Below are 12396 nucleotides of genomic sequence, written 5' to 3' on the forward strand. Positions count from 1 at the left end.
AAGTCACGTTTTCTCTCTCGTTTTGTGTGTTAATACTCGGTCGCCATATCGTCTTGTACTCTGTTGTAAGTGGTTCAGTTACTACAAACCAGCCAAATTTATCAAAGCAGGATCTTCCCAAACTGGTTATTACAAATTTGTGATGCTCCGTATTGTTCAATTTCTAGTAACAAAGTGTTACCTCTGTATTTTCTGATACACCACTGTAGATTACGCCAAGGATAAACTGTATGTATATATGTGTACTTTAATTCACGAGTTCATTTTCTACAAAAAAATAATGTGTGATTAAGGTCAATTAAAATTATTAATTGCGAAATGAATTACCAATATGTATTGATTGCTCGAATTATTATTTTTCTGATATTTTACAATATACATGAAATAATGTTTTTTAAATAAGTAAATTTCAGAATGTTTTATTAGTTTTTATTTGTTTGTTATTTATCGTATGCTTGTAAATTTATGTTTTTTGTAAATTGTACAGTTCTTTTCCATTATTTGAGATATAATTTCAATTATAATTATTTAAATGATCATCAGTAAATCACTTAAGCATTATTGCTATTAATGGCCAAAATGTAGTGACAAGGTCATTGAATAACTATTATTAATAATATTCAGGTTGTTCATTAAAAGTCTTTGTTTAAAAGTCAGTTGATCTTATACATTTTTTTTTGTTCAGCTTTATGGCTAGTTAATAAGAATAAAACATGTAGAATAATATTAACTGCTGCATGTACTTGATTATATTGTAATTAACTTTCTTTTTTATACTGGAATATTATCGTGGCCTTTTTTCTATTACAAACTAGAAATACAAGTTTTAATTATTTAATGCTAAGTATGATGATGTTCATAAATCAGAAAAGGCCAGTGCCAATGATAAGAATTATTGTAGTTTATTTTTCTAAGTTAATGACATTTGTTCACTGCTAATTTTTTATTATTACAGAATATATCAGTAATGCAACAGTTTTCCAGTTACACTATGTTTATTGATGTTATGTTTATAATTATATGATTGTAAAAAAGGTGATTTAAGTTCTTTTGTTTTCAGGCTTTGAATTTGAATTTCAGGCTTTAAATTGCAGATTTTCACATTATTAGCCTATATGCAGTTTATTTGTGTGATAAATTAAAGTCCAATTTCTTTTGGCAAAAACGAGCCGTGTCATTTCATTTTGTAACTTTTCCCAACAGTATACTTAACAAATTCACAAGTTACTAACATTGTTATTATCCTTGAAGCAAAGGAAAAAGTTAGATGAAGTTTTATATTAAAGACTTCAGAAGATAAAAAAGTTTTTACAACTTCTGAATGAAAAGTTTTTTAAAGAAGGGATATTACTCATTTTCAAAACTTGTTTGACATTTTTAGATGAATCATTACAGCTAGGATTAATTAAAAGGAAAGCAGGGAGAAAATATGAAATTATACTCGAATGGACTTAAATTACTATACAACATTTATTATTATTTTTTTTAATTATAAATTATTTACAAACCTTCACAAAGAAATTTTTTTAATTACTTTTTTAATCAATTATTATTAAAATTAAATGATTTAATTTAATATTTTTTTAATTAATTACAGGTAGTTACACTAACAAAACATCGTAGTTTAACTAAACCAGATGATGAACAACTTCATGTATTACCGTTATATGTAATGGATGATTCTGATGAATTTGGAAATAAGGAGGCCCAAGAAGCAAAAGCAAAAGTGGGAGCTATTGAAACTCTTACAAAGTAAATACTCCTATTTATTTATTTTATTTTTTATTTGAAGTTTCATTTTTTTTTTACTACTTAAAATAATCTGTATATTTACTATGTTAATTGTCAAAAAAATGAATAATTAATTGTAGATTCATCGTAACTATTTTTAATAAAAATGAATTTCTTATGTATTGAAAACAAATAATAAATTAAAAATAACAAAAATATATTTATTGGTATTTTGATTTATTTCAGTTTATTATATTTTGTCATTTTGAGCAGATCTTACTGATTAACTGGTCGTTGGGATTTTTCTTATTATTAACCAATGAGCATACCTATTTGCACAAATCCACAGTTTTGCCGACTTTTGAAGAAAAGTATGATATTACTTTCAGTCACATTATAGGAGTTGGGGTGAAAATTAATTTTCTTTACGCTTTGAGGTATGAAAATACCATTCACTTAAAATGGGGTTTCCTTAGGTATTTATATCTAATATATAAATGCGAAAGTTTGTGGCTGGGATCTGTTTATCTGTCTACACAGCATCAAGCAAGAACCAACCGACCAATTGCCTTCACACTTTCAGGATGCATTTATGTTATCCCAGGGAAGGTTTAACTCATACATCAAGACCCTAGCCCCCTTGAGGGTTAAGATAAAAAAGATATTCATAAATCCTTTTTTTTCATTGTATTTCTATTAGCATGAACAGAAATAAAATGAAGTAAAATAACTGACTTTTTCTTTAATAGATATGTGTTAATATAAAATATTCTCACAACCATGAGGATAATGAACATTGGGGATGCAGAGGGTGGAGTCCCCTGGCTAGACAAGAAAGGACAACCGAAGCAAGCCCTGACCTGCTAGTATACAGTATACATATATATATTATTAGTTTAGTATATATATATAGTCCTATGTATAAAATTTTGTGCCACAAGAATTTCCAAAATTACTAAATAATTTCATTGAAATTTAGATATGCTGTAGTAATGTATCTGAAGTTGTGCATTTCCCCTTTTCCCTCCTTTATTAATTGAACCATTAAATTATGTATATTTCATAATATTGTTAAAATAGATGGTTCTGTAAAAAAATAATAATTTTCTTAAAAAAAAAAATTGAACCGTAAATTATATACACTGTTATTAATTTATTTGAACACTAGCTCTTTTATGTAATCATTCAGCAAAGAAATGAAATGTTAAGATTACATAACTAGGAATTGTAATTTTTCATAGTTCCTACTGATTTTCTTAGAATTAGTTGAAAATTTAAAAAATGATTTAGAAAAACAATGTTTAGTATGATACAAAACATAATTTTTTTTCATCCAGTTCTTAGATATAATTCTTCAAAAATACACTTTTTCAGTTCATGTAGAATGTGACAGCTTATCTTCTGGAGGTTTATTATAAGTTTATTTACAAGCTACAATAAAGTTATGCAAACTTGACTTTCATGAACTCAAAATGTTATCAAACTCAAAAGGCTTGTAAAAGGCATGTGTAAATAAGTCTGAAGGTATTCAAATTCTTAGAATGTTATTTTCAGTAACATGGCAAATCATTTAGTGAAACGCTGAAATACAGTTTTTCTTTCTACTCTGACCTGTTATCAGAAACAGGATGAATTACAAAACCATTTTCTAAGGAAAAATAAATAATTCCTTGGTTACTTTACTGTTTGATTTTATTATCATCTTGAAGCACTTTAATATTCAAATGTAGAGGTCCAAATCCAGCTGGACCTCGTTGAAACTATAGAATTTTTAAACAGTACATGGAATAGTTTTTTTATTATCATGAGCTCTTTGTCTCGTAATAATTAAGCTATTATTTTTTTCTTAATTTATATCATACTGTAAAAACTTGCCGTGATAGAACATTAAATTAATACATTTAAATTATTTTTCTAATTAATTATTCAAGAGTATTCTTTATAACAATTTTCTGCTTATCTCCTCTGATAAATCATAATACTGTTTTTAACTTCAATCATCTAACAGGTATCCTTTCATGAAAATTAACATTTCTGAAACTGCTCCTCTCCTAGATTCATTACATCACATTTCAAGACTGTACTATTCAGCTTGTTTAGAAAAATATAATTTAGATATCTAAATTTAAATACAGAATAATAGAGCATTCTATTGAACAGTATAGATTATTTAGAAAACTGTATTAAAAACATATGCAGTACAATAGATCTCATGCTATAATGAATTAATTGATTCCTGAATGCAATCGTAAACCAAAAGCCTCACACACCATAGTGTTACAGACTCAGCTGCAAAAGATAGATTATCTTCAGTATATTTTTAGGTGCTATTAAATTACGGTATTTTCATAAAACAATCTTATTCCATCTGTATTCTTCTAACAGCATGAAAAACAATTTTACACTCTTAAAACCACATATGCATTTTTATCCTTGTTTTGTTAAATGTATTCACAATTGCACACATTTCTTACTGGAGCCTGCTTCATTGAAATTAAATATCAAACAAGCTGAGTATTTACTGTTTTCTAATTCCTTAACTAAAATATTAGAATAGTTTTCAGCTGTTGAAACATCTTGCTTGCAGTTCCATGTAATATTTTAAAGTTATGTAATCCAACTTTTCTTCCAAATCAGTCAAATTGTCTTTGGCTGACATATGATACCTCCTCAGTTTTATCATATTACTTTAACATCTGAAATATTGACAAGACTTTTAAAAAAATATTCACCTGGTTAAGAGGCATGCAAATTAATGGTGTTTGACAATTAATTTCATTAAATTTTATTTCTGCTTTTGGTAGAGATTTTCATGACTTTTCATCAAAATCAGTGTAATGCTCTTACTTCTTTCAAATATTTTTTTCTGTTTTATAATTTATAAATCTTGAATTTAGTGGCTACATAATTTTTTCTTGATTTCCTCAGTTTTTAAAGTTTTACATTTCTCTTTTAATGTCTTCCTTGCCTTTTTGTAGAGATTGTTAATTTGTTTTTTCTTGTTGTTGTTTATTCATATATATATGTTTTTTTGTTTTTTTTTGTTGATAGCACCAGTTTCATTGGACCACATTTAATAGTTAATTTCTGTTGATCTCCTATACTTTCAACTTTCATTTTGTTTTTTAGTATTTCTGGTCTTATATATATATTAAAAAAAATGTAAGGATAACTAAAAAGCTAAAAGTAACCCAAACCCACCAAATATTTACTTTTTAAAAGTTAAGGATATCGTTGTGTATATATATATATATCCAGAAAAACTAAAAAGAAGTAAAACATTATAGTTAGATCATTAAAAAAATGCATTAAGTTACAATTTTTTTCTGTTCATTGTGTGTGTGTGTGTGTGTGCACATGCATGCGTGTGCATGTTTTTAATGACCCCAGTGTTAATAAATAAATAAATATATATATATATATATATATATACACACACAAGGTGCTACCCAAAAGTTCAGGGAATTTTACCATAAAAATAAAATAGCTTACCATAACTTATAATTTCCACTGTCTCCTTCAAAGTAATCCTCTTGGGCATTGATAGAGTGATCCCAGTGTTTTTCCCATGATTCCATGCAGCCCTAGTAGTCTGCAGGTGTAAGTGTTTGAAGCACGTTCTGCGTTTCTTCCTGAATCTTCTCAATTGTGTTTAAATTAAGGCCTTTCAATTGAAATTTTATTTTCGGAAAGAGAATAAAGTCGCACAGTGCAAGGTCAGGCAAATAGGGTGGTGGAGAATCACTACTGTCTTTTTGGAAACCAAGAAATTCCAAACAGTTAGCGATGTGTGCGCGTTGTCATGGTGCAGAACCCAGCTGTTGTTACCCCCACAGATCTGAACGTTTGCGCCTAATGCTTTCACATAACCGCTTCAAAACATCACAATAGAACATCCCATTGACAGTTTGACCAACAGGAACAAATTCCTTATGGATAACACCTTTGATGTCAAAAAAAAACAATCATCATGGACGTCACGTTGCTGCGAACTTGGCATGCTTTTTTTGGCCACGGTAAACTTGGCGACTTCCACTGCGATGACTGCTGCTTAGTTTCAGGGTCATACCCATACACCCATGTCTATCACCAGTTATGATGTTGGAGATGAAGTTAGGGTCATCTCTTGCTGAATTTTTCAATTCACTACAGACAGCTACGCGATTTTGTTTCTGGTCGCTGTTCAACAGTCTCGGTACGAATTTTGCAGCAATGCGTCTCACGTTCAAATTGTCCGACAAGATGCGTTGCACGGACCCATATGACATTTGCAACACCGGAAGTTGCGCTTGTTGATGGTCTTCCTGAACGCTCATCATCATTGACTGTCGTTCATCCATCTTTGAATCATTTGTACCACAAACAAGTTTTACTTTTACTCATAGCATTGTCACCAAATGCTTGCGATGGGTTTCTGCACCAGTTTTTTTAAGCATGAAGCAAAATTTGATGCAGGTTCTTTGCTCTTTGAAATCTGCCATTTAGAACTTCACCGAAGCAGTAAAACACAACGTTACATAACCGCACGAAAGTCAACAATGCAGCCTCCACTGTCACAGCTCTTGGAACACTGATTCACAGAGTACTGTTAGCCACATCTAGCAGAAGCAGGTTGTACCAGCAATGGTTCGCGTGCGAAATTCAAATTCCCCGAATTTTTGGGTAGCACCTCGTATATATATATATATATATATAATATATATATAAAACTGCTATTCTGATATCATTTAATTCTTTATATACTTTTATTACCATGCTCTGTAACCATTAATGCCAAATGTTGCACAAAACTTAATTAACATAATAAAAAACAGATTAATTTTTTTCTCTATAATTTCTCAGAATATTTCAATGGACAAATATTTATATATATATATATATATATATATGTGTGTGTGTGTGTATTTTTTTGTTGTTTTTTTATAGCACTAGTTTCATTGGACCACATTTAATAGAAAATAGGAGATCAACAGAAATTAGTTAATTTCTGTTGATCTTCTATTTTCTTTCATTTTCAAGCTGTGTTGCTTCTTTCTTCCTTCTGTCCATTTCTTATTACTACTCTCTGTTTCCTTTCTGAATCCCTTTATATTCATGTACCTGAAGAATGACAAAGAAAAGGGTATAGAAAGAATTCCCCTGAAAGTTATTTAAATTTGTTACATTTATTTATTTATATATTACATATATATTTCGATTAATCTTCTTTTGCAAAATTATTTTATGGGAAGTTCTACTGGAAGTAAAAGAGTGTTTCAAGTTCAGTAAAAGTAATAGCTAAATATATAATTTATAATAAAGCTCCTGAAAGAGCATGCAAACAGTATTTATGATTAAAATACTTGCTTTGTTCAACCTATGTATTCTAAAATTGGTAATATATATATATATATATATATAAAACAATATGCATTAAGAGACAAATTTTACTTTAAAAATAGTTATAACACTAAAAAGCAAAATTTATTTCTTTCCAAACACATGTAACACATTATGAGAAAAGCCCACACTGTAGTAGAATTAAGTTGTATAATATTTCCTTTAGAAACACTGAAGCCACACAGAATTCAAAAGAAATGTGTTATATGCTTGTTAAAAACACGCATTACTGTTCTGATCGAGTTTTGAATTGTGATGCAGCTATGAGAAGTAGACACTTTTTGTTTTTCTTTAATTGTTTAGATTTTATATCTGTAAAAATATACAAATGTAAGATACATTTTGTAAGTTTTTTATTTTTATGATGCATTGTTTTAATAATCTGTTTTATTAAGTTACCAACTAAAGCCTTTAAGCTATTTCTATTTATTGAACTGTTTCATAATTTCAGGACTATCAAATAATTTCAGAACAAGTAACATTATACAAAAAAAAATTAATTAAAAAATAAAATAACAGTAAAGTTTAATAATTAAGCAACATATATGTTCAGTTGTATATATGTTCAAGAAATAATCTTTAATTACCTCTTTTAGTTTTCCAAATGTCACTGAATGCACAATACAACTACAACATTTTTATAACTTTGTTACTGATGCTATTGTTCACAATTGTAGCAAATTCTGATGTTAACTTTTGAATTGGTGTTTAGGAACTGCTACTTTTTGATATTTTAGAATACATATATTTTTTCCCCTAATGTGTACATTGCAATCTGTCAACTAGTGGACAATAAGTAAAATTAAAAAAAAACATTACTGAAGATGGGCTTCTGCCTGAAAGCGCTTTAATGAAAAAAATTATAGAATGTCCTTTAATTCTGTACTTTGAGGAGTGGCTGATAAAGTTTTATATAATATAATTAGCTAGATTTTACATACAGAGAAGATATGGACTACAAAAAATTTAATTTAAATAAATAAATATATATATATATATACATAATATGTAAATGAGGTGAGATTCTGTACAACGCTAGTACAGAATCAGGCCGACAATTCCTGAGACATCTGATTCATTGAATCCAACCACCAAATACACCAATATCCACTGGCTAGTATTCAAATCCATATAAAAGCTATTAACTTTTAGTAGGATTTGAACCTGAGAACCTACGACTTTGAAAATCAACTGTTAAACAAGTGATTTCCAACGATGAGTTCCACTAGACCAGCCTGGTGGGTTGGTAGCATATATGAATGTGAATTGATTAAAATTTCGTCTGCAGCATAAGGAAAACTGCTAGGAAAAATATAAGTGAAGATAAATAGATCAAACTACAATATTATGATAAGAACTTTCTTCTTTCATATTGATCTGAAAACATGGGGGATCAGGAAAATTGATTTTTGGTACATGATTAGAAGAGTAGAAAGAAATTTTTCTGCTGAAATAGAGATCTGTTCACTGAAGAGGATGATAGAAGATTGTTAAAGAAATTTATTAAAATCATAAGATTGTTTGAAAATAATTGCTGAAGGTTCAGAGGCCCAGCAAAATATCAGTAAACCTTATTAATGTTAAAGAGAATTTGTGGGCTTGCAGTAAGGTTGGGCCTTATTCATGAAGAGAAGATAATGAAGAAAAACATCAGCATCATATTTCTGTATAAATTGGGTGAGTTTTTCATAACATAGTAAGTCAATTTATTCATTATTTCTTTTTAGTTTATTTGAATTTATATTGCGTCATAGTTTGTCATCTAAGTAATAGTTGCAGCAGTCATAATGACAGTAGTATTATCTATCACGGTAACATCTATGTCGTGAGCCGCAATAAACAGATTCACAAGACCCACGATAATTGTTTTTATCTTTTAACTATAAGACATAAAATCATATTTTATTGCTTAATACGCTTTAAAAATTATTTATTAAAATTCAGAAATTTATTAAAAAGTAATTCTGGTAACAAAGAGTTTTGAGTGAGGTATTGTTATATCATTGATGTTACAACTGGATAAAAATTACTTCAGGCTTCAAAATATCAATGAATATTTTTTTTTTTTTTGAGCGTAATTAAAAAAACAACTACCCTTGAATATTTTTTGATAGTTTAAATAATCGTGTATGTAAATTCAATTTTAGATTTCCCTGTGAGGTGAGAGTTCGTGCAGTCCCTTTACAGCCATGCAGAAGACATGGAAAAAAGAGAAAAGAGGATGAACCTGATGCTGTTATTAAAAAAGAAGCACCTGCGCATAGAAGTCCTAATGTTGATCATTCACCTCATAGGTTTGTTAGATTTAAAATTGTTATGTTTCCAACTGAATAGAATCTGTCTGTTTTAATATAATTTTTTTTAAATTATATTTCTCAATACTGTGTTCCTCAGATGTTAAACATATTATGTTAAATTTATGTATTCATCATATAAGAAGACTATATCTGTTTTTAAACATGAGAGAAGTACCTCTTCCTGCCAAACATAACCTACTATCCACTTCTGTAGTCATTTTTTTCTTTATAATTTTAATCCACGTTGGTTATAGATAAATCAACCAAAAAATTACAAGGAACAAAGATTCAAAAATTAATTGTAAATCAACTTTTATAAGAAATATTTGAAAGAATTAAACAATGAATTCTTGAGACCTTCTTGAAAAGCCATTATTTTATTTATTTTTAAGATTTTCTTCTCACTTAAGAGGCATTTTGAACAAAAATATTAATGGATTAAACTCAAAGCAAAGAAATTTAACGTGTTTGATGATGCTAAGTTTATACTCCACTAAAACAAAATACTTTCATGCCAAAATTTGTTTATGTTTATCCTAAAGATTCAGATTATATATCGGTCGGTTTGCTTGGCATTTCTTCCACCACCACCCCATTCGGTCACCCAAAAACATAAGACCGAATGTCACCCCATTTGGTTACCCTAAAGCATAAGACCGAATGTCTGTGCCACAAACGGCTACTGAGCCTCAAAACAGTTTAGCGACCAGTGACCTAAATAGCTCCTAGAGCTTACCTAACAGTGTGAGCCAACTAAGTGCGATGCCATTCACCACTGGCTTACATGTCCCAACTGCTCACTTGTCATATATTTACTAAAATGGGTAGGCACACTTTGTCAACTACTAAAAATATATGACATCCATAAATTAAACAAAAATAAAATTTACGTCGTCTAGACAACAATTCGCTGCTACGCCTAGGTTGCTGAATACCAGCAAGTACCTGTCCACTATATTAAATCACTTGGAGCCTTAACTGGCTGGTGGTCAGCCATATATAGGTTAGCTTCATACAGCAGTGTGGTAGGAGTCTTTTCCCTTAGGTAAGCTGCTGATATTGGTTGAACAAAGCAACAGCATCAACCAACTCCCACACAGTCTGACAATGTGTCTCTAGCACACTGACTCGCCACTTGTGAGTGGCCAATTTTTCCCTTGATCTGTAAGTTCCAGGGTGGCCTGGTCTCTGGCCCCCCCAAGAACAGAGCATTCAAACATCAGGTGTTCATTTGTCTAGACCTCCCCGCAGATGCACAGCTGCCAGGCGGAAACAAAACAGATATTGGTTGTAGTTATGATGAAAAGTTGTTTTTAATACATGTAAGGGACAAATTTAGATGAAGGTATATGTTGAGCCACTACTTAACTGCAAAGGTATGATGAAAATTATTAATGGCCACAAAATGTGCTTTTTCCCAAAATGTCATTAATATGAAAAATAGTTTAATTTATGAAGCTGAAACTTATATTTACTTTTTATTATTATTATTTTCGACTTTTGCATAATTATTTCTACTAATAGGTGTTATGAAATAAATAAAGTAGGTTGTAATAATGGAAATTTTTCAAAGAGCTGATATTTTCTACATCAGGGATGCCAACTTTAATATCAGACACTCTCAATTTATTCTATTTCATAATTTTTCCACTGTTGTCAATCATCTCTTAATTATTCAATGATTCTCTTAAGAATAACTTTCATAAAATTTCTTAGCAAAAATGTTGATATTTGCTGCAGAAACAAAAATGATTAAGTTTATAAAGAGTTGTTATAAAAATGAGTTGATTGTTCAGCTCATGTTTAATTAAAATAAATTTTATAACTAATTATTATAAATGGTAACACCGGTCAAAAAAATAATAATACGGTACTAAGATAAAAGTAGGTCATTAGAATGTATTTTTTATGCTGAATCTTAAAATGAAATCAGTTTTTCTTCATCACTCTCAGATTTTTAGTTATGACCCTTTAAATTATTGAGAAACATCTTAAATAATAGAATACAAAAATAATAATAATAATTACAATTAAAATTCCTACCTTTATTTTACAGACACTTACGTTTATCTTAATTCCTTTTTTCTTATTTTCCTTTTATATTCAGTGAAGTCTTCTCTTTTTATCATCCAGCAGTATTCACTCATCACAGATTCATGCCATCTGCCTTGATAATGTTTTTACAAAATCCTTCATCAGGCCTAGTTTTATGTATAGAGGTAAAGTAATACAATTTGCTTCGACAAGGGGAATATTGACAACATTTTCCTTTCCTGGGGTAAAGTGCTTTCTTTTTCGCCAGTCTTTAACTGCGCAGTGTTTATCTGTAGTCCAACTATCCCACAAACACAAGAAACACATTTATTTTGTGAAGCTACTCTGGAGACTGAGAAGAAGCCCTATTGCTTTCAGGATCCCTATTTTAATCATCATGAGTGTTCATCATACTTCTTTTAAAATTTTTGACATGCTTTCATATGTTTCTTTCATTCTTACAACTTGTGCTAGCAGTACAGAAGAAAACTTATTTGAGTTATGTAACAACACTGCCTTTCAGCTTCTTTTTGATGAGTCTATAAATAAATGCAGATCATGAATAACATATTCAATGTCCAGTTCAGACATTTGTTCCCTAACATCATGGCAGGAACAAATTAAACTGTCTCTTCTAAAGTATTTCAGTAAATTTTCATTTCGATTTCTATATACTGAAATTTCAGTGTCCTTGTTTAATAAATTCCATTCTTTAAACGTGAACCTGGGAATTCTACATGTTGTAGACAAATACAATTCATGAATTAGGTCGCTCAGTTCTGCTTGTGTGATGAGGTGAGGTTCAGTATTTGATTCTTCTGGAATGTAATTAACATCTTTTGAAGTTGAAGATTCATCTGTATATCAACACCATGAAGTTCTGGTCTCATAGCTGAATGAACATTTGGGTATGCGATACTGCTTTTATTGTTTGAATTGAAACCAGTAACATTTG

At 29.7% G+C, this 12396-nt stretch overlaps 2 protein-coding genes across 2 annotated transcripts in view; both read left to right on the top strand.

The window, feature by feature from the left end:
- The window catches only part of LOC142331195 (uncharacterized), a 429195-nt gene extending 427277 nt beyond the window's left edge, over positions 1-1918 (top strand). Inside the window, exon 14 of the mRNA XM_075376932.1 lies at positions 1598-1918. Within this exon, the coding sequence (XP_075233047.1) occupies positions 1598-1756 (159 nt within the window). The 3' untranslated portion in view covers positions 1757-1918. The remainder of the gene's footprint in view (positions 1-1597) is intronic.
- Positions 1919-5992: 4074 nt separating this feature from the next.
- The window catches only part of LOC142331648 (uncharacterized), a 46533-nt gene continuing 40129 nt past the window's right edge, over positions 5993-12396 (top strand). Inside the window, exons 1-2 of the mRNA XM_075377671.1 lie at positions 5993-6084; positions 9258-9404. Of these exons, the coding sequence (XP_075233786.1) occupies positions 5993-6084; positions 9258-9404 (239 nt within the window). The remainder of the gene's footprint in view (positions 6085-9257; positions 9405-12396) is intronic.

Source organism: Lycorma delicatula, chromosome 10 (assembly GCF_047948215.1).
Source record: "Lycorma delicatula isolate Av1 chromosome 10, ASM4794821v1, whole genome shotgun sequence".
In the NCBI taxonomy this organism is placed as follows: Eukaryota; Metazoa; Arthropoda; class Insecta; order Hemiptera; family Fulgoridae; genus Lycorma; species Lycorma delicatula.